Here is a 24,550-nt window from a genome sequence, read left to right on the forward strand (position 1 = left end):
ATGTAAACAAAAATACGTGAGTTCAGAGAAATAATTCCTTTGCTATGTGGTAATCTGGCGTTATTTTGCCCCACCCCTTTTTCTTGGGAGAGGATCAATTGATATAATACTCATTATATCACTTATGGTGTGGGAAAAATGTTGTGTTTTGATACATGCAAAAATGATCGTAAAGTAGGTATAAGCGGGAGAAGTTACACACTATACCATATCCTATAATTTGAACCATAGAAATTCCTGTACCCTCTCCATCCTTCAGGGATATATTGATACTGCATTTATTTTAACCCTTACAATCCAGGGAACATAAAAGAGTATTGCACTTTCATTGCTCAGTGCAGTAGTAATAATTATGTTAGGACAAAATTAGTTGAACAATATTGAACTGATATCTAAAAGAAACGGTCAAGTGTCGCCTGTTTCAGGATGTTGCATCGTTTCCATTCATAAACCAACTTATCTGAGAAGGTATCAGAAGAACACTTGGATTTATTTTTTTTCCATCGGATTATCAGGACTCTACTGTATATGTTGTTTCCTCGTTCAGTTTCATATAATCGATGTGTCAATAACATCGATATGATTTACATACATACAAGAAAATAATATTGTCACATATTGAGAAGCAAGAACACAATTTTCAAGCAAATGCAACTGTATTTGTAATTAATACAAAACCTCTTCCATGGTACGAAAGAAAAGAAGGTCCTAATAAATTTCGAGTATATCCACATTCGTTCCTTAACCTTATATCGCAGTTATGCCACAAAGCATCGGGTCTCCCTTTTTGGACAACACTAGAGCAACCTTGCATTCTGACGTCACAGGAGCATGCTTTTATTGTTAGGTTAGGTTAGCTGTTTTTGGTTCTATTAGCATAAATAATATTTTTCAGTGTATTTATGCTAATAGAACTAAACGTAACAGACCTAACCTAACAACGTAGGCATTCCTCGTCTGACGTCAGTGCGCAACGTAGCTCTAGTGTAGTGAAATAAGGGAGACCCACTTTAGATCGGTCACTCATTTCTCACTAACTTACCGCAACGTCATACACTTGGAAAGCAATTTAACTCATGTTACGATTTAACACAAGGCAGAGACAATGTGTTTCTATTCATCGTATTGAATGCCCAGTACTTGGAAAATTCGACGTAAATTAGGAGAACCCACTTGCTTCACCACTGTCAAGTTCATGGACTTCCAGACTTGTCAAGCTGCCAGCTGTTGTTCAAAACAATTTTAACAAAGAAAGATTGACAGGACATCCTAGGCAACTTTTCTCGAGATTCCCGAACAGAAACCGCAACGGTTCATATACCCCTTGCAGCTTAGAATGTGCCAGTTTGGTGGCGTGCGTTACATGCGGCGAATTTGACCGCTTCTGCTAACTGTCTGGGCGGTAGAATAATTGGATACCTAACACCCATTCGTTCTCTTCACTGTCGCGATAAATAACTCATCTATATTGGTGGTGCACCATTAAAAGCAACACAGTATGTCCATTTTATGTTTTGAGTGTGTTCTTCGGGAAAATGAAGCTGGAGTTTTATACGGTCTAGCCGCATGCAAAATGAACGCATACCTTACAATCCTCTGAAGCTCTCCAACACATTTCACTAACCCTCTGTTCCTGGAAATCTCCAATCAGGTCATGCAAAAATAAAGGGAAATCTTCCATACTTGTATCTACATCAAAAATATTATTGTATAATACGACGAAGTTTGCAGTTTAATCGAACTACATATAATACGGAATAGCTGATGAAACACGCAGACTATCTCTTACTAAACGCATAGTTCTGTAATTATCCAGATCTAACGGTAAATTTAGCGTTGTTTATTTTAACATATGCTGTAACGCTCTCGCTCCTTGCAACAATTCATCATTAAATTATGCATTATTAGTATTCAAAAAATTAAGTAGCCTTTTGAAGAAATTCAGAATATCAGTCAGTCAGTTCGGATACGTTTCCGAGCTTTCAGACCTAACGTCATTCTCAAATTCAGCCTTAGAATTCAGTTCCGGGTAGTTTTCAGAGATTTCGAGAGCTGACGTAACTCATCTTCAGGAACAGAAATCAGGTCCGGATGGGCTTCCGAACTATAGACATCAAACATCTATCTCATCTTCAGAAATTGTAGTGGCTTCAGATCACTGAAGATAAGAATGACGTTAACTCTCGAAAGCTAGGAAGACTATCCGAAAATGACTTCTAGTTCTGAAACCTCTTAACCTTATACAGAACTGACTGGCTGAATCCTATCGTTCACCACTAGGAAATCTTCAAGAACTAACAGATTTCTATCATGCTACTTGACAAACCAACTGAAGACAGCTACAGGGTGTGCATGTGGGGCACAACAAAGTTCATCAATTAATGTGAATATTGTGATATTTCGCTTATACGCAAGGCATACCAGAAAACAAAGATCATCCTCGAAAAAAGAAAAATCCCTTGCCTTTGCAGTACGACATGTTGAGCAGATTAACAAAGATAACAAGGTTAATTATTAGGGTCATAGTTAAAGAAGTTCAAAATATCATTAAAACAACGCCAGAAAGCCATAACCTGCTCCAGAGGTAACATAAAATTGAGCAAGCTAAAATTAATGGGAAAAGTACTTATTTTAGCTCTTCAATAGCCACTAGTGGAGAAAGCTTGTCGTCACCGGCGAACATGTGGTTTTAACTGCTATGGAAATTTGCAACTAAATTATTTTTCATTTTCATATTAATTAACTTCAACCCTTCCCGATGGCGTAGCGGTTACGTCGCCGTCGATATCTCGTTCGGATGCCACTTTAAAACTGTAGATCCAGTCGCCACCCTACCTGCGTATAAAGTGGACTTAAAACCAAATTCTACAACTCCTCTACACATTGTTGCTTTCTCATTATTTCGACATCTCTGTTCGCGACAAACATTACATAGCAATTTGTGTGCGTGTGTGGCATTGACTATGCTCAATATAATTTCCACAAAAAGTCTGAAGCTGTGGAAGTAATAAATAACGAAACTTATTAAAGGAGAATCAGTGACGTAAAATTCCATAAACTTTCGTTATAAATCTTTAAATGAATTTTCCACGTTCTTTGTAAGAAAAAAGCTTCCTGAATATACCGGGGATGGAGTAGGCTATCTGTAACATTGCAATATATTCAGGATTATAACATACGTTAAAGTTCACTGAAAACACAATTACGCTTTTGATGCTGGAATGATGATCTTACAATAGTAAGTCAATCCCAATACTTTACATAAATCGTATAGCTTTATATTAGTATGATATGCGCTAATTTGGTACCAAATATCACTCCACTTTTCAATAAAAAGAACTTATACTATTCTAATGGCATTTTTCTCATATTGTTCAATTCATCTCGAGTAGTGTTAACTAATTACACTAACATTTTGCAGTGAACTTTTCTACGGAATTGGATTCAAAATTTCAAATATACAGAGGCAAATATGTGTATATATTCTAACTATATTCTCTACATGCATGCAATACTCTCTCAACACGCAATACTACACTTAAGAATTACACACGCTCTACTTTAAGGCTTGCAAAGTTGTCCCAGTTCACTAGCAATATTGTTATTGTCTCCCAAAATATATGACGCCAGAATAGCCTTGTGATCTAATGGAAAACACACTCCAATCTTGAGTTCCTACTTACATATATAAAAATTTCAAAAGTCCTCTTAGTTTTAGTAAACGCTACTTTATTTCAATTAAAATTTGCAAAGTTTACTTGCAGACCATTTCAATGTGCTTCCGCCGGAAATCGAACCCGGAATCCTTTGATTACAATTAAAATTTACACTGAAATGTATACGTAACATGTACAAATTTCGTTTGCTTCCACATGTACTCATAATTCGCTCTTTAACAGTTTTGAAAGTCGTTTTTTTCTATTCTGAAATTCTTTTCAAGAGGCCTTCGCACTGAATAACCATAGCAGAATTTTTTTTTAAAAAAAAGATAAGACTGCTTACGAGATTCTCACAGAACGTATGCTATTTTTAATTCCAGGTATACGTACCATTAGTTCAAAGACGCTTCGAAAAATACATACCTGAAAGAAAAGGAGAATTCCGATTAAATTTCACAAATATTTGTAAGTGTAACACATGTAGTCAATCACAAAAATTCGTACCAAATAAAAACTTATGTAAGGAGAAATGTAATAATTCACAGTGAAACATACAAAAACACCTACAAGAAATGTAATTTAAAAAATTACAGAATACTTTCAATTGCAATGGCAGAATATATTAATTTTCGATTTTCAAGACTCTAAAACGTGCACACATACACAAAATGTCAGTGTTCTTACCCATTCAAAGCCTTAAAAATCTCTTATACGAGACAAACAGGATAAATGTGCCGTTGTTAGAGACTGATTGAAAAACAGGGCGATATTACAATTTTGTCTGAAATACAACCATGCATCAATTATTGCTTCCTGATTTTCATATTTATCTGGCTTTTCTGTCACAAAGGAATATACATTTTAGGGCGTTAATGATTCCGTAACAACGGCAAAAGTATGTTTTGGGAACATCTAAACATCATAACTAGGGGTAGAAAAAGCAAACTAATTTAGGCTCCAGCCACTTTTTCTCAGGAGCCAGCCTTCTTTTCTTTCTTCCAATTTTTGGTCTAAGAAAGCCATGAACTAAGATAAAGCTACACATTTTTAAATATGATCTTAAAACATTTAATTCATTAATATTAATACAAGGTTGAATTAAAAGTAATTAATTATTGCCCCGCAGTGACCTTCCTAAAGAAGATTCTATCAGTAATAGCATGAATAACTATGCAATACATTCTAATGTTAATACAAGGTTGAATTAAAAGTAATTAATTATTGCCCCGCAGTGACCTTCCTAAAGAAGATTCTATCAGTAATAGCATGAATAACTATGCAATACATTCTAATGTATGGCCGACTCTACCCTACGGTCGCCGATTTTAAAATTCGGCAGCAACATTGAAACAATATATAATGGCATGTTTATTATTCTGATTTAATGATACGCGTGATACAGAAAACACAGAAACATTAAAAAACATTATGTAATAGTTATTAAAAAAAAAGGTAATGGAAATATCCAGAAGCGAACTCGAAATATTAACACATATGTATACATTTCAGCGCTGAATTTGAAAATTGTCAGGAGCTATGACGACCGAGCACACAGTCTACCTCTGATCATAACGTCTAATATGCATGTAATAGTCACGTGGTATTATAAAGTCTACACTCTATTACAAACGTCCATAGGCAACAGGAAAAGGGAAGAATTACCCTGAATGCTAGGAGGAATTCTTTCAACGTTTTGAATATTACAGGGGTTATTTTTTTTTTTTTAAAAAAAAAGGGGGGGCATTTCGAAGTTCTTGTTGGGACCTCTCTGCTTCAGGTGTACACACTCAAAATGTACCAAATTAAATGCATTTTTGGTGCATCAATCGATACAGTTAAGCGTGTAAGTTTAGTTTTTTGGATGTACTCGTGTCTGATCTTCACAACTGATGCATTTTTAGTCCACAAAATAGAACAGCAGGTGATAAAAGTACCCTTTTATGCATCCTATGTGTATTTTGACACACTTTAATACGTTAGTGGAGGAGCCAGCATATTTGTGTCAAATGACACATTTTGAGTTCTGTGTGTATGTTGCGTTTTCTTCATCCGCTGTGACAAGTATAGGTTGAGGCATTCGTTTTCGACGCTCCTAAACTTTTACTCGGCTCCAGCCGTAGGTTACAAATATCTGACAGCCAGGGCACCCTTGACGTCCGCGAAAAATATGACGATTTGACTCGAAAAAGCAGTAGCTACAGGAGGCGAGGCGTGAAGCTCTGTCGCGTGTGAGATGTGCGAATCGATGATCTCGGTGTACATTACGGCTCACCCGCCTGACAAACTGTTCCCACAGGCGAAAGAACCTCTTCCCGGTAAGAAATACCACTATTATTGTGTTCTTGCTCACTCTCAGGGGATCTTCTACGTCCAATAGTGGGAAACGAAACGGCGCAGAAAGAGAGAAATGGGATATAGGCGGAGACTTGTTCCGCACGTGGCTGACCCTTCGGTGGGCAAGGACTCGGACATCGTCACTTACGTAAGAGAACGACAAATATCTGTAATTAAGCCTCATTTAGTTGTACGAATCGCTTTTTGCACGTCAAGAAATGACTCGATCCTACATTTCGGTACCCTGGAGCGCTTTAGTTCGTGACTACTCAAGTCTTGGACTATTTCCAGAAAGAAGGAATGCACTATTTGAACTTCCACATATCTGTAGTGCTAATACTACTGAACTCAGTTCGGGATTTTTTTCATGATACAGTACATTCTCGATAATCCGATGTTCCGTATAATCAGAAGCAAAAATACCTCGCTTCTCTGCGTTCGGAGAAAACAGCCCGATTTTGGTTTGCTTTGAGTTTTTAAGTCCCCTTCAAGCATAGAAGGCTAATCGGGACTGAACCTACAGTTTAAAGTGGGATTCGAACCACTATGTACCTCCACCGGGTATTGAACCCGGGATTCCTTGATTACAAGGCAATGACATTACCACTACTCCATCGGGGAAGCCCGAAGCAACCCCTAAGGCGATTGTTACTCGGGAACGGTACAGTGACCTGGAGCAGTAGACGCTTTCACCATTTCTATGTTGTTTAACCATTTTTCCTAACATCATTGTTTCTACTGTACTGAGCCAGGTAAGTACAATATTAATAAAAAAAATTGTATATCACATTTATAACATGCTGTAGTTTCTTGTTATATTGTTTTCTCTTTCGCCTCTTAGGATTTTCCTTAGGTAATTCCATAATGCCCGGTTTTTTTTGTAATTCGAGGTAGTCTTGGTCCCATCGAATTATCGAGTACTCTGACTAAAGATACGTGACAATCCCAAGGATCTTGCTTACTGCACAAGCAAAATTCATTGTACATTGACCTCAATTAATTTATAATAAAAATATTAATTAAATATTGGATATAGTTGATTCTTCCGTAAGCGGCCTTGTTGGGTGGGGGGGGGGGGGGTAAAGGAGAGCGAAGGGTAGTGTTTATCACATCACTTCTACTATGGCCGAGATCGAGAATCCATACTGCCGATGTTCCATCTTGGTACAATACAATGCGCAGAGCATTTTCTTTTCGGTTCCTTTGAATGAGTGATTTATTTTAGTTTACGTCACTTTTCAACTACTTTTGACTAATCGCAACGAGTGATGGTATGATGAAAGTGAAGAAGGGACACTCACAAAGACAGAACACACATGCCAAGGCCTGGATTCGAATCTGGTGTCGTAGCGCGCTGTGCTAACCACTCTGTCACGGAGGTCGGCCGACACCAACAAACGATAACATTGGGGAGAGAGAGAAATCGGACTCGATTCATGCTTATACTGCAAACTCAAAGCAGGTGATAATTATGACCTGAATACTTCATGCGTGCCGAAATTTTTCGCGTGGAAAGTTACCTACAAAGTTTGGAAAAAAAATAACGAGGGGGCAGCAAAACCAAACAGAACAGCATGCCATCAGCGAGAGGTTCCTCGTAAAATTACGCAAGAACAACAACCAGCTTACCTTCACGAAAAGGTGCCAAAACCCACACCCTCCTACTCATAGCTCATTACGTAACACTAATTGCGAACAGAGCACAACTCCACTTCGCCTATCCTACGATGCACACAGCGACTGACTTCCACCGATGCAACGGTAAGATCGCAATAACATTATGCACATTCACTAAGGGAGCAGACACGAATTTACAATACGGGAACACCAACTAAGTAACAACCAAACACACACACACACATGCATCCTTGTTTGTGGGAATTCCCAGACGTAGCACTCGAAATCAGTGTGGCCACTCACAGATAATTTTGGTTAGCGTCAAATCACAGAAGATACATTGAAAATAGTAAAACGATAACTACATTCATTTATGTACAGAGTTCAAGCACCAGAAATACTAGGCAATTAACAGTGTCAAACTCTTTACGTGAAATATAACAGCAACATCTATTTTCTGTAATAATGAACTAAAATAAAAAATAAACATTCTTGACTAAAAAATAGTACATTGTACCCTACCACGAAAGCATATATGGATGTTAAGGTAGGGTCCCACACATTTTTGACCTCGGTCATGTGCACGTGATTTGATCAGCACCTCGACCCGGCTGCGTGCTTGCCCTCAGGGAACAAATGACTATAGTCTGAGCGAGTCCAAGAGCCCCTTTATACTCGGCATAAAAAATACATCCTTAGATCACTCATCCCAGTGAGAGATTCCGACCTCCCGCGTGACAATATGCGATGGACCACGGACGGCTACCACATTCTTCACAAGAAAGAAGTATTTATCTCACATTTCTCTATAAAACTCACAAACACCAACTCTATAAACAAGAACACAGTAATGTTTATCCTTATACTATTTTAGTATTAATTTGCTACATGATACGCCTTAAATAATAAGATACGTAGATGCTCTGAACAGGCAACCAAAGGGTTCTAAATACAGAAGAAATAAAATACATATTTATGTGTGGAACTCAAGTAAAATGTATACTTTTATTAAGGTATAACTGACAAATATCAGAGTAGAAAGGAATGTTAGGAAATCGTCGTACCTTCTAATTTGCTTATGCTACATCGTTTTTCTACTTCCCTATGTTACTCTATGAATCCGACACAGAGACCTTATTTTACTCTATTTCATGTTAGGCAAGGTTATTTGCTAATAATTAAACTTTTGAGCAGTTAGTTGTAAACTTTGTTCAAGAAAAGCTACGAACGTGTGTGTGCAACCACTTGTCCACCGTGTTATGTCCCTGTTATGGGCAAGTATTGAGTTCAAGTCTACTTTACGCACAGAAAGGCTAATCTGGACTGGACCTACAGTTTAAAGTGGGATTTGAAGCACTGTGTAATGTGCCGCCACCGGGTTTCGAACCCTTGATTACAAGACGACGGTACCACTTTATAGACATGTACTAACACATGTATGTTTTTTTATAAAATCCTTTGGAACAGCACAAATAAAAAAATAAATCCTGGGTGAATTAATACCAAATCAGATATGAGGAAATAAGATATTTGCGCCAATTTCCAGAAATGAAAAAAATACTGACAGTACTCTCAGTATGAATCAGCTTTACTCTGGATGGGTATCACTTTGGTCCAACCAAAGTGCATGTTGAAACTTCCTGCTTCCTTATATATATATTTATAGCAGTTATGTCATCTCTAAAGAAAGTGAGTAACTTCGTATATCTGTATTTGATGTGTTGGCACACTTTCCGGTATGAGATGAGCTAATATATATGTCGAATTGTTTATTCAACCCAATAATATCATATATTCATACTAACTCCATGCTCTAAGGCCAGAGCGGATTATTTCTTTGGGTGACGAGTGGTCAGCGGATCGAATCTCATCGTCACTGTTTTCTTGCTTTCGAAACCGGAGCCCGCTTCTTCTTTTCAAGTAGCTCCACAATTGTTTATTTTACATTGCTTCTTGTGCCGCTTTTGGCTAATTTGCGAAGATGGGGTTGAGCGATATGATGAAATTGATGAATGGACACTCACACACATCCATGCCCAGGCCAGGATTCGATCCCGGGACCCCTGGCGTCGTGGCGTGTTGTGCTTACCACTCCGCCACGGGAGCCGGCTCACGACGCTGGGTCGAAGTCGAAATTTTGGGGGCTCCCACCGGGAATCGAACCCGGAACGGCTCGAACCAAAGGCGAGAGCGCTGACCATGCTATTCATACTCGTAGAGCTAAAGTTAGAGCAAACACTGTCAAGAACTTGTAAATACATATCGAGATAGTCCTCCTATTGATTGATTTGGTTAGTTTATGTAGTTTTTCTGGGACTTTTGGCTAATCGCGACGATGAGCATGAGTGGTGAGATGATGAAATTGATGAAGGGACACTCAGAAAAAATATGCTTGCCAATGGCCGGGAATTGAACCTGGGACCACTGGCGTCATATCGCGAACCGCTCCGCTACGAAGGTCGACGTAGTGGCCTTCTTATATTTCGAACACTCATAGATTGTTTGGTCACCAACTATGCAGGATAGATGGAAAGTAGTTCAAACCTTGATATCTACTGGACGAGAACGAGGCTTAATGTTCCAGAGAATGAGTTTTCTACATTAGTTTTGCTTACAAAAAAAGCCTCATCTAAACTTTTCTGTACATAGAATCAATCACAACTATAGATAAAAATAAGACGGGCATGCATTTCCTTGAATTCTTACGGTAGTGTAGAAATATCATGACCTGGCAACACTGACCAAAAGGCTGAAATCGCAGTTCGCAAGTTTTCCCTCGCTCACCACCTGTGCCAACAGCGGGTCAAAACTGGCTCCCTTGGCTAAGTGCCTTCAAGACTCACTGTCGCGATCAGAAGAGAGCCAAGAATGTCCTCCGGCCCAAAACAATCCTTCTTCATTCCCTGCACTTCACCAATACCATTTAAAGGGAATTTCTCATTTCTCGGCGTAAAATACACCTCTGCGACCAATACACGCATTGACTGATTGGGTTTATTTTACTTCGCCTTTCTGCCACTTTTCGTTAATCGCGAAGATGAGGATGATAGATGATATGATGAAACTAATTAAGGTACACCCACAAAGAACACCCATGGCCAGGTCGAAAGTCATCCCTTACACCACTAAGTACAGTCATCCATGTTTAAATTAGAAAGTATATTATCTATGCAAAGTAATGCAAATTTACTGCTTTACCAAGACGAGAAAAACTCGAGAAAAACCAAGCGAGAAAAAAGCGCGTGGTTGATGAAATCAGCTGCTTGTCATGCCTTCCCGCCCCTGCGTTGCCAATATGTGCGGCATTCTTCAAAACATCGTCGTCGCCTTTATTCAGTACCAAGTGTTTCTATCACCATGAAGGAGAAAACTGTGCACGGCGTAAGTAGAGACGAAATATTTAACGTTGCTGAATGTTTGAAAATGAAGCAAGGGACGAAAGTTATAATTGTGGCAATACGGGGGCACTCAGACAAAAGCGGAGGAAGCGAGATGAGAAAACAAATTAGTATGAACATTAGATCACGAGTTTGGCGGGGTTTTTGCTCGTCTTGGTAGACCTGTGTCAAGATGTTACATGCAAACAGTTCTCTCTCGGGAACTTCACTGTACCATGAAAACACATGACACACTCCTTGTTCAGATAAAGTGGCACATATTACAACTGCCCAACCTTACAAAATGTGCCACTTTATGTGAACAGGAGTGTACATAATGGAGGGAGAGCTCAACACATTCTCGCTCCGGCCATGCATCCTAGATGCACCAGGTACCTAGTGATGAGAGAAAGGCAGAGTGGGCCTAAGAACCGGTTACGCAGGGACATTAATAGAACAGTTCCCACTTGAGATCAACCAACCAGGGACTCTTGTGCAGCAGTTAGGCGCCTTACTCATTTGATCACCAATATTTGTTCTTGAGTAGGTCAGAAAAATCTAGCCCTCACTAATCTTTCTACGTTACCATAGCCATTACAGGTAAAAAATACCACAAAGAAAGTATACTGTTGTTTTTAAAAGCGCATAGCAAAATTTTTAACACGCCCCTTCTGGAAAATAAGTTATCTCTACTACATGTTGGAACAAACTGTAATCCTGCAATGCGCAAAACTGGAAAATATGACTTACAGTCAATGGCTGCATATCTCCATTTACATTATTGTGGATCAATTTTCGGACGAACCTGATCAAACAGGGAGAGAAATTCTGATGTCACCAATGACACGCACACATACGAAGTTTCTCAGTTAAAAAACAAAAAAAGCGAAGCAACCTTTCCACAGTCACTACACACATTATTGAAAAATTCCAGAAAGAATAGCACTCGGTTACTGGAAGCTGGTTTAATTATCTGACATCGGTTCCCAAACATCGCTTCCTTTAGAGATCAATTCTGCCAATATCAATCGCTCATTTCCAAACATGACAAACGAACAACGAGTGTTCATAAAATTAATTTGAGCAAATACGGTTTTGTAGTACGGAGATAATGTCCCATTCTAGCTTAATTCGCCCTTATCACAATGTTTTCTAGTTAGGGAATATGGAGCTTTTTATAGGCATATTTATCATTGACAAATGAACTCGGGAACTTCAAAGCTGCATGGCATCCAATCGGAAACAAATGCTCTACAAAGACTCCCACACATTTTCTTGTTTTCACACCAATTTGTATTGTTTTAACCTGTTTCCAGTATATTGTGTAGTCGTAATATATGAAAACAATGGTTCCCCATGAGAGAAAAACGCCGAACATCGATGGCGGACTGCTTAGCACAAGCACCAAGGGGTTGCGGGTTCGAAACCCCGTCTGGACGTGGGTGTTCTTTGTCTTTATTTGTCAACTCTTCCTCATCTTTGCGATTAGCCAAAAGTGGTAGAAAAGCCAAGTAAATAGAAGCAATAAGCAAATCAAGTAAGAAACACCATAACATTTATATTTCTTCTTTTACTTGCACACGGCTATTGCATCAAATGTGAATACCCTATATTCAATGCAAGTACAGCAACTATATATAAACTCTGTCTATGAAGCGAGAGAACGAAAGTTAGTCTCTGCGCAAGTAGTGACTCGAAAGGACGCCTGTTTCACTCTTCCCCCCGGTACCGATGTTATTCGACGCTGGGTGGGGGCCGGGGCCGCTCCCGTCGTTAGAAAAGTTCCGGATTTGAACCGGCCGAGGATCGAACCCGTGACCTTTAGCATGGTAGTCAGACTCGTTACCGACTGAGCCACCGCGGCCACCGAACCATTACGTAGGTGTCCTTTTAAGTAAGTACTACAGGCTAAAGTGCATCTCAACATGCGCGGAAATTATCCAATTGTTCTGGTTTTATATCAAAATGTTAATACAAAAAATAATGAAAAATGATATCAACATTTTGCAACATTAACAATGTTGACTTTCCATATAGATAAAGCTTCCTGCAAATATCGACTATATTCTGTTCTCATCTGGTCAAAAACACACACACACACACTGTGGGTCAAAACAACGTAATCATGTAATGGCTCGTGTGGTTTAATATGAGCATATGGTTTATATGATTCTCCAACTAGCTTGTTAGTAACAATTAAACCAGTTTATTGAGAATAATTCTCTCCATAACTGGGCACAAACAATGGAAGGTGCCGGTCAATTTATGCAACTCGATCGGCTACGATAACCTAAGTGGTGATGTTGGATAAGAAGCATTTGTTACCAGCAAATAGAAGAAAACAAAACTAAGTCGGCAGGGTAACAGGCAGTATTATTTTCCTATTTGTTACTTTGCTTGTTATAGTCGAAGTACATTATTGTACTCTCATCTAACAATTTTAGTTACAAACATTACATTCCAAACCTGTATCTAAAAATGGTTCAAACTTATCTTGTATTCTCCACGAAAGGTACACTCCTGTCCATAAAATGTGACACATTTTGAAATATGTTCCACTTTATCTGAAGAGGTGAGTACAATCACTACAACCTACAAAAAGTAAAAACTTTCCGATTTTTGTCAACACCAATAACTTTCTTCAGAAATTCATTTTATCCGCTACAAGCCGTATTTAAAATTTAATTTACTGGACTCATTTTCTTTTTGCTTCTTGCCAAACCTCTGTCCACAAGAGAATGGTAAAACTATCCCCTTCGCATTGCACCATGCATTAAAGCACACCGGAGGAACACATTCTCGATCTCAAGCATAGTTGGAAGTGATGTGATCAGTACCACGCTCTGATCGCTTTTACGTGTTTAACAGAGAAGCGACTGCTGTGAACAATTTTTAAGACGGCTTGTTCTGAGTCTTACATTCCGTCGTGTATATATGTGTATCAAACATAAAAATGCCAAGAAAAGAGAGTTTGACTTAACGTCTTTTTTCTTCCACTTTTGGCTAATCGCGGTGATGAGAAAACAGTGATATGATGATATTCATTAAGGGACACTCATAAAGAACACCCACGACGGGATTCGAACCCAGACCTCTGGCGTCGTAGCGCTATCTGCCACAGAGATCAGCAAAATATGTAAATATATGCACTTATTAGTAACATTTGCAAATATATATATATATATATATATATATATATATATATATATATATATATATATTTTTTAAAATGGACCATACCCCAAAATTTAAATGAACTGTTCTAAAAATGTTAACAGAAAAACATGTAATTACATAATTATCCGGGGGGCCCTCATAATCTTACTAGTAGATTCGCCTCCTCCAACTCTTCTGCCTAATCTGAGCACAATCATACGAATCTAATTCGTCGTCCTCAATCACCGTACCACATCGGATAGGTTGGATAAATTGCAAGTGGGTTTTTCAATCCTGGGTCCATATGCGTGAGCGAGGGAGAATGTTCGATGGGGATGAAAAGCAATTCCGAGCATGCACACTGGCGATTGAATATAATCCGCTTAAAGAGGTGACGCCCGAAACCATTGTCCACTGGCACTTACGGCCAGGATATTGGACAACAGTAGAGTAATAGGGGCAGAATTGGAAGTAAGAGTTTTCGATCACGCTATTATTAGGAGCATTTCGATCTCGCTAATCGAGGAGCTGAGTTCAGAGAATTATCCCGATTCCTCTGAACAGGTATTATCGACTGAAAATATATGGAGAGAAATGGAATTAACTACGTGGGCCAAATTTTGAATTAACACCACCTCCTCCCAGTATCCTTAGCAACAAAGGTATATTTTCATTCCTTGATTGGCCGACTTGTTTCATTTTACTTAGCTATTCTGCCACTTTTGGCTAATCGCAAACATGAGTATGAATGATGATGAGATTGATCGAGAAGGGGCAATCACAAACATATATGGACGACAAAACTAACTCTCTAGCCTTCTTAAACCCCAACGGCTTATGGCTGCAGCAACACAGGCCTTCCATTTGTCCCTATCCTGGGCAAGATCAATCCAATCTATTCCATCCTTATCGATTTCCTTTAGGGCCATCTGAACAATATCCCTCCATCTTCGTCGTGGCTTTCCTACAGGTCTCTTACCATCAGGCTTCTCAACAAGAATCCAGTAAACTCCTCTTTCCTCTCCCATTCGTGCTACATGGCCTGCCTATCTAAGTCTTCTTGATTTAATTATTCTAATAATGTCTGGACAGCAATACAAATTGTGCAGTTCTAAATTATGTACCTTTCTCCACTCACCTGTCTCCTCATCCCTTTTAGGTCCAAATATTTTCCTAAGGATTTTATTTTCAAATACTCTTAATTGATTTTCCTCTTTTAATGTAAGGGACAAAGTTTTACAGCCATATAATACTACAGACAATATTACTATTTTGTATATTTTAACTTTTAGTTTCTAAGATATTATACGATAAGATGAAAGTATATGAAGAGAAAAGAAAGACGCATTTCCTGAATTAAGTCTGCTTTTTATTTCTTCTATAATATAATTTTCATTTGTTAGTATTACTCCTAGGTTCTTGAATTTGAAAACTGATTCAAACAAGATGTTATCAATGTTGATTATTACCTAATACTTGGTTTCAGCCTGCAAGCAGTGACGATGCCAGAGGGGGGCAAGGGGGGCGTCCCCTAGTCACACTCCCCTCCTCCCCAATTGACGTTATTGAAATATCGAAAAATACGAGTGTTTATTTCTAAGAGTATGGCGATTTTCACCTTATCAAAGTGATGTATTCTGCAGGATATAATTTTTCTTGTTTATAATACCAACTTGACAACAAATATCAATCTTGTTTTAGTGTATACCTATCTGTGTATGTGACTTTCGTTGAAGATTCCAACGCAGACCTGTTCATATGTGATCTCATTTATTTGTGTCCTGTAATCGTAGCAATTAACTTAAGTTTTAACTAGATTTAAGAACTGGAAAAAGCGTTAAATGTGGATGGTTTTAAATAGGATTTGCTGCTCCTCAATCATTAGATGCAGGTTCTCTCGTTCCACATATCAAAATCCAAAATACTTCTTTCCAAGAACTCAATACATGCCTGTAATTATGTAGCACAAACATACTTTTGAGTGATAAGAGTGAGAGGTGTGCCAGGGTCAGAATATTTCTTGATTTATGAGAAAACTGTAACCTTTCTCGGGTGTTTATTTCTGTGATATCATTTCCCTGAAAGATGAAACACGAACCAAAGTAACTTACTTGATTTCGAAGAAATCCTAGAAAAGTATAAATTGTCATATCAAAAGGTTCACATACTAGTTGTATTCTCTGCAACAATCCTAGTTTCCAATGCAGCGTGTTTCAAACCTTTGAAAATCCTTGCTCGAAACAGGATTCTGGATGCCAGCTGCCTCATTTGGCTGTCCTTCGTACCGAATGTGGTCAATGCGCTCTACAAAGCACATGTAGCAGAATTATCCCGTACGTGAATTGCACTTCACTAAGTGACTCGTTGTTTCTAATGAATAAGAAAATTAATTTCTTTCATCGTCATATTTATTTTGCAAGAAAATTATACTCTTCCAAACATTTTTTCGTCATTTATATTATTTATTATAACTTGAATATTTATACGTATATTTTATCAGTAGTTTCATCTCAAAAAAGGATATCCCCGATGTCGCAATGCTAGCGCCGTCGCCTTGCAAGGGGTCTCGGTTCGATACCCGGTGGAGGCATATAGTGGTTCGGATTCCATTTGAAACTGTAGGTCCAGTCCCGATTAGCCGTACTGGGCATAAAGTGGACTTAAAACTCCAACTCAATCAATCAATATGTAGTGTTTTCGGGCGTTTTAATGTGACTGCCTCCCTACAATATTTTCTCGCCCCCCCCCCTCCTGGCGCCGTCACTGCCTGCATTTAGCTTATCTTTGCTAACTTCCAAGCCTATCTCTTTAGCTGCTTTGAACAATATTTTAGCATTATTCTTAATTGTATTTATATCATCCCCTAATAAGTCTACATCATCTCCATATGCTAACAACTGAGACATACAGTTTAATTTTAGTCCTTCATTAGTTTCTTTTACCTACATGGATGAGACGACAAAACGCTATAGAGAATTATACTTGCTGTTAGTCCAGACGCCAGAGACTCGCTAGTCTGCAAAATGCATTCCAGCGTGTACTACATGGAAGAGAGGTGGACATTTGGGTGTCTTCGGAAAGGGTCAGCCAATACACCACACATTTTCATTCCTGCCATGGATGATACCATCCCTCACTAACGATGTAATAACTACGTTTCTAATACAAATATTTCGGTATGATTTACAAATATTTCTATCTCTTCCACGACGTACGCCCTGGGGACTCAAAGTTGTGTCGTCCATGTATGTCATTTAAGACGCGTGTCAACGGTAAGAATATTTAAAAACTTGTTTTAGCAGTTGGATGTTGTTGCTCAGCATCGCTTTTCTGTGACTTCTGGCTAATCAGGACGATGAGAATGAGTGACGACATGATGAAATTGATGAAGACACACTCACAAAGAACACCCAAGCCGGGATTCGAACTCGGGACCTCTGGTGTCGTAGCACTCTGCCACGGAGGTCGGTTTTCAGCAGTTCGAGAACTGCAGATGATATATAATTACCTAATTAGGGGGAGAGTAAGGCAATTATTATTTAAAAGTAACAATATTACCTGATATTCAATCACGGGCTGAATCCTCACTTGTAAAAGTTCTCATATAAGGCGAGCACAAGTCTGGCTAACACCACAAAACGCTCACACATTCAGTGCGATATTGTAAAAAAGCGTTGGCTATTCACTGAACTACATTCCACGCTCGTTGCACATAAATCCCTCCCCTCAAAAACTTGTTACATTTATTAAAATTCAGGTTGCCAAGAGGTTACGTCCCCCGGTTGCTTTGGAATTCCTGTTTGTGTACATCCACGTAACGGCCAAAAGTTATCAACTCGAGGAATATTCATTATGGAATCGTGCCCAAGGCCAGCGGAGGCTTGGGCAAGGAGCTTCAACAGAAGCAATGGGTTCGGTGTGTTCCGTTTATGCCTCTCGTAAAAGAAGATGAAACGGCCGCAAGAGAACACGCACTGCAGTCGAAAGCAATTTCGTTCAAAATTAAATGTCAGCATGCCTATTTCACCTTTATCTTCAACATAATAGAAACATCACTTCCCAATGCCGGAATGGTACACAAAAACTCTCGTAAGTGGTTGATGAACATCTGCTTCCAGGCTTTCCGTTTCAAACATGGTTCCCATTATCTGTATCTCCCTCCTGTTGTCTCTTCAGATTGTACCACGCATGAAAACAACCGCTAATGTCCTAATAAAACACATCACGTCAAGACGTTCACACGCGACATCTTGCGAACTGTTTCCATGGCGACTGATCAGTAAAAAAAATTGCAGGGTAAGATATCTTCCGTACCTTTGTATTTTGATACGGTCGATCAGGGTTCGATCTCCTGTGAGGACTCGGATTTTCGGTGTTGGCAAGTATTGTCAGGACAATTGGAGAGCAACACCATTATCAATAATCTGCCGCTTAAATTGAACAGCCTACCTAATAAAGATATATAATGATTACAAATTCAGTTGTTAAAAAAGTTATCATTAGGTGAACCGGCATTAGCCTGCAAACTGAGGCCATTGTCCAACTTCCTCCTCCATTTCTTAAACTAGCTGGTGTGGTAAGCACTCCTAGGCGCATTGAATTTTCATTTGACTGGCAATTTCTATAAGTTTTACGCTTACACAGTGCAAGAAACCACAGCGCTTCACTGATGCAAGCGTGCGGAGGAGACGCCATCTTTACAATGACAAAAATGGCGTCTTGAACCTCACTTGATAACTGTTGCAGCCTTAGGGTTTTGTAAATGACAGTTGATACCTCATGTAAATTTGAGCTGTATAATACAGCCTGTTATATAATTTTTGTAGGACTTTTAAGCTTTTCAACCGACTTCCCCTCGCATACTGCAGATATCTGTAACATCATTACTTACTCTTAATTTTATATATGTGGAAATAGCAAATTACACTGCCCTTTCATTTTTACTTAAATACTTTCTTGATATCATGTAAGCAAATTAAAGTTAATTTTGACCTAGCAACCAATTTACAGCTAAAGCTATGACTACAAATGCTCAAAACTTGAAAATAATTTGTATTATGGAAAACATTATGTGATCAAAAATATTAATTTCATCTAGTAGAATCTATTTTTATTGATTGATTGATTTGGTTTATTTTACTTCGCATTTCTGCCACTTTTGGCTCATCGCGAAGGTGAGAATGAGTGATGATATGATGAAAGTGGTGAAGGAATACTCAAAAAGAACATCTATGTCCAGGTCGGGATTAGAATTCCGGACCCCTGGCGTTGTAGGGTGGTGTGCTCACCACTCCGCCACGGAGGTCGGCAAAACCGTTGCCCGAATCTAAGTAGTAAACCAAATATGAATTAAAAGGCTAAAATTCGCTGCAATTATCAAATATGGCTGCGGTAAATTATCTTTGATTTTAGAGAGCTCTTAGTGCTTGAGGGGCGGGGGAAAACAACATTTCTACCAAATTTCTTTAGAAAATGTTTTTGTTAAAAGTCTAGAATCATTGTGGTAATCATCTTACAAGATGGTCTGACCCAAGTTGCTTAAGAGTACCGAATGTGGTTGATTAATTTATAATTAAATTGATGATTTGGATTTGATTTGATTTATTTTATTTGGCTTCGCGTTTTGTGCCTCTTGGATAATTTGCGATGGGGATGAGTGATGAAAATGATAAATGCACATCCACACACAACCATGCCCGAGCGGGATTCGAACCCGGGACCCTTGGCGTCGCAGCGCGATGTGCTAACCACTCAGCCACAGAGTCCTGCAATTAAATTGATGAAGAGACACTCACAAAGAACACCCACGCCCAGGTCTGGGATTCGAACCCGGGATTCCTGACGTCGTAGCGCGCTGTGATAACAACTCCGTAACGGAGGCCTTAATGAAATACGAGTTAAAAGCTTAAAATTGGCCGCTATTTTTCAATACGGCTGCCGTAATATATCTTCATTTTAAGGAACTTTTAGAACATTTCATTGGGGAGGCAAGTACAATATTTCTACCAAATTTATTTCGAAAGTGCATTTATAAAGTCTAGCTTCACTGCACTAACAATCTTACAAGATGGTGTGACAAGGGTTGCTTACAGGCACTGAATGTGGAGTGAGGATGTCGACGACGCTTGCGGCGAGTTCCTTGCAGTTTCTGGAGACGAACCTTATACAATAGAAATCCGTGGTGTCGTGATGCACGAACCGTAAGACCCCCAGGCAGCTCCTTGCGTGTCTGCCTCACCACTCGAGCGCCGTGGGACACTCATAAAACTCTCCATCTCATTGGCTGTCGGGGAAACGGAACACATGGAAACAAATATAAAGCGAGCGAGCACCCTGCCGGTTTTGCTTATAAAAGTGGAATCAAACTGGACGAACGCATTAGCCGGCCCATAAATCGTCGGATAATCTGGCCCTGCAGAGTTTTAGAGTGCTGTTGAATTCCGACTCTTCATCGCAACCGGCTAGATCTCAATGTTTTAAAGCTTCCGGGCTAAATGCGTAACGTTACCTCCGAACGCTCCTACGTCCTCGGACACGAACGCCGAAGTTTTGACATGAGCGCAAGGCTGGATTTATGCACGTGAGCTGTATCGATGTTATAAACTCTACTAGGCCGGTATGGTCAAACAGAGATTTTGTTCCGCCAATGATGAATGCAAAAATGTGTGTGCTTATGCACGTGTCGCAAGCTACAAACACAAATAACCAGGAATATGCGTTCAGCGATTGGGTAAATACTATCAGGGCAATCGATATAAATGTAAAGTTGCTTAAGCTTAAATCCTGTTGTTAACACAAGCTTACCCGACGAGGGCTGCCAGGCTCACCACCTCTTTTAATATTTTTTCATCTGTGAATGTTTTTATAAAAAATGAAATTAAGTAAATTGTTCCCTAGGATGTTCCCCATGTTTCTGTATTGCTTTTGTTCATAAAATCATAATTGTAACGTACATAGGATGCAAAATTGTGTTGGGTCTATCAGCCCCACTTTGGGATATGTGTTGCGACATGACACTAATGCCACTGTTAGTGTACAATTGATTGGTAACGATGATAATTTTGGTAATTACTATGTTACTGCACATAGTAAACCAAAAAAATATTTGCTTGTTTTTATGAAATGTGTGTGTACGACACTCATGCTATGATTATAGTATTTTTTATTAATGATGGAATGTTTGTAATTATTATATAACTGTTCCTACATAAACAACATAGGAAGCAGTGATTCAATAACAACATTTTAGTGACAAAAACATATGTAGGTCTCCAAGCCAAATGAAAGGTGCACTTACAAATTTCAGCCAGCCCAGATACACCAGAAAAAAGCTTGTTTGGAAGAACCAAAAAATAATTAATCGCAACCAAATATGTATGTCTTTCAGTAGACAACAAACAAATAATTGTTCACTAGTACCTAATGTTTTTTTAGTAATTGTGCACATTTCTTTACTTACCAACAAATTTAGTAAAGGCAATCTAATATTTTGTTGACAGTGACCAAAAAGCTTAACCAAACGTTTCTTGTTAATTCAAACAAATATATATATTTTGAGTTTAGACTAATACAGACTGGGCCTAAGCTTTAAAGTAAAATCCTAACCATTCTATATGTTTCCTTCCAAGGAATCGAACCAGGCATCCCTTGATAACAAGGTTGCATCTGACTCTTTAACAAGTTTTTAGTCTTTTAAACTACAACGTAAACCAAACTGTGGTCTAAAGGTTAGGTGAACAATCGCAATAGTAGTAGTGCTTACGTGTGAATTTCCATACAGCACTTTATTTATATGCATTGGTACCTGGTCATCTAGTCTCAAACACACCTTCAAGGATTTCGTGGACAAACACTGCAATTTTCTGCGACCTATCCCATCGCATGACAGGGAAGAGAAATAATGTGTTTAGGGAGGGGCTATTCTCCGCCTAGAAATGACGTAGTCGATTAACAATCCGACACTAAATAACGCGCTATCTCTCCGGTAGTGGAAAACGTACAGCCTACTGGCACTCCAACAAGCTTACATAGGATGCTATTTTCCGAAAAGTCTTCCAGTTTCGCTTCTCGTCCAACAATAAGTGATCTGGAGCTGTTCACGGAATGGGCTTTAAAAGTACCTCTATGGCACATCTGAATACTGAGTTTGCTGCCACAGAAACACCCCAATCCAACTAATGGAAATTCGACTTCCCGACAACATATCCAACTTGCGACCTGCATTATGATTGCCACTAAGGACTTGTGTGATTATCAGGAGTGGGAAGTTGTTGGACTAAAAATTCTCCAAAAAGGACCCCATCTTTTTCATAATTACGTATACATGTTTATTTCACAAGACACCAGATCACGGTATTTGTGGAACAGTAGGACGTACTTCTTATGTTGTCTTGCATGTTACGTACAATACGCCCTATGGCTTTGTGTGGTATTTACCTCTACCTTCCTCTGCACTTTCGTCGAAGGTAAAAGATTGATGCAAAATAAAAATTTGGTTTCTGGTTCATCGTGAAGGGGAAAGAACTGCTATTACCGTATGATAATACGTGTCTGCGTGTGTGTGGAAATGCTGGGATCATTTCCATAGAGTTAGAACAGCGGAAGTGAAACATGAGGCGAAACCAGGGTAGCTCAGCTGGTAGATCTATGGCACTATATCTCCGAGAGACGGGTTCGAGTCCTGATCGAGACTGAACATTTCACTTACATTTCAATGAACTATTATAAAACTGTTCAAGGTACCGAAAAAAAGGGTGGGACATTTATTCATCTACTTTTGAGACTTGATAATTACTTAACCTTACACATATCGTGGTGCTTATTGTTGTATATATTTATTAGAAGCGTTATCAATCTTTCAGTACCAACAGTTTCCACTTAATGTAATAATCATTTGCCTAACTCATGTATAGTAGTGATTGTTTTGTTGGGATGACAAAAAAATGACATCAAAAACCATTTTCGCTTTCCAGCATCGCGACAACAAATCACTCGTATCGCTAGCTAGGAGGTTAAGCATACGCCATGTGATCTCAGCACCCAAAAGTGACGTCATGGATGCCGTTCATCACCAAAAAGGTGTCTGCATGACGACGCCTTCCACTGTGGACAAGGATTGAATTTTCATTAGAAAGGAAAGAAATTGAAGCATAAGTGGCTCATTTCGATCGTGTAAATCTTTCTCACATTCAACTTATTCTTCCGGTTGCAAGGGTGAAGAGGGCGATGTCAAGAGGGTCCAGGATGGGCCATGTAATAGGCAAAATGTCCTTGCTAAAAAAAAAAAAAAAAAATCAAATGGTATAAACTTGTGGGTAATGATGGATATGACGGAAACATTCCATGCTTGGATCCCGTAATAACATGCAAACCAGCGTTTCAGTACGTGTCGCGAGGTCAGCGCATCGAGTCCCATCCTCACTGTTTTTGGCTTTCTAGACTCGAGTTCTGTCCCTTTCAAGTACGTTCGTCAAAAGCAAAATTTTGGAGCTCCACCCGAGGATAGAAGCCGGGTCCACTCGAACTCAAAAGCACAGAAAGCCGAAGTAAAATAGCTCATGGTTAGCACGAAACTAACGGATCAAAAGGAGGGAGGGAAGTTCTAAACTGATTTAATTTTTCAGCGTTCGATATGACAGCATGGATCATTGCGAAGACAGGCTGAGGTCCACAATTTTGGTCTTCGGAGACCCACTTTCTTCTGATCACTCCTACACATTACACACTAAAAACTAAACGCATCATAGATATTTGATGAACTTTTATTTGAAACATTTCTTTCGAGAACGCTCTGTTTGTAAGATATTTCGAGTTGTCAACTAAATGGTCCACCCTGTATATGATGCAAACTTTTAAAACAAGCTTTTTAACCAATATTTAAGTTAATTATGTAAAGAACTTTGTAAAGAATTATGTAAAGATCGTTCTCCATCGCTCACTTCTGACGACTGTAATTCCTCCCCGATTGTACCCGGGGAGAAGCCGGGTTATTTAAAAACACGCGGCCTGCAACCGATGCCTAGACCGTTGGCGGGAGAAAACTGTTTGTTCCTTCATTATTTCTATGCCGCGCTTGGCAGATGCAGTGTTAAAGTCCGCGCGTTCATTATATCCCCAGCGGTTAACAAAGGGAGCGGTGCTCTTTGTTAAAAGAAACACCCAAGCGGGCGGTTTTCTCTTGAAGAAACTGGAGTAGGAAAGCGATGTTGCCAAATTGAAGGAAAGGGTAAAGAAAAAGAAAGAGAAACTAACAAATTAAAGAATATGTAAAGAGAAAAGAAATACAGATAAAGATTAAAAAGGACAATATTAATAAAGATAGGAAAGAGGCATATTATAAATCCTCATATTTACACTGAACTTTTCTACTCGAAAAATATATTATTCAGAATATACATATATAGTTAA

At 39.0% G+C, this 24,550-nt stretch overlaps 1 protein-coding gene across 9 annotated transcripts in view; it reads right to left on the reverse strand.

Annotated features, from left to right (window-relative positions):
- Positions 1-24,550, reverse strand: part of LOC145994569 (phosphatase and actin regulator 2) — a 535,503-nt gene that overhangs the window by 395,593 nt on the left and 115,360 nt on the right. The window contains exon 1 of one of the 9 annotated variants that reach the window (XM_083130668.1): positions 7,623-7,677. The exons of the other annotated variants lie outside the window; for them this stretch is intronic. Coding sequence (XP_082986794.1) covers positions 7,623-7,662 — 40 coding nt within the window. The 5' untranslated portion in view covers positions 7,663-7,677. Of the gene's footprint in view, positions 1-7,622; positions 7,678-24,550 lie in introns of those variants that run through there. 9 annotated transcript variants of the gene reach the window in all.

Source organism: Lepisma saccharinum, chromosome 1 (genome assembly GCF_977018435.1).
Source record: "Lepisma saccharinum chromosome 1, izLepSacc3.1, whole genome shotgun sequence".
NCBI classification, from domain to species: domain Eukaryota; kingdom Metazoa; phylum Arthropoda; class Insecta; order Zygentoma; family Lepismatidae; genus Lepisma; species Lepisma saccharinum.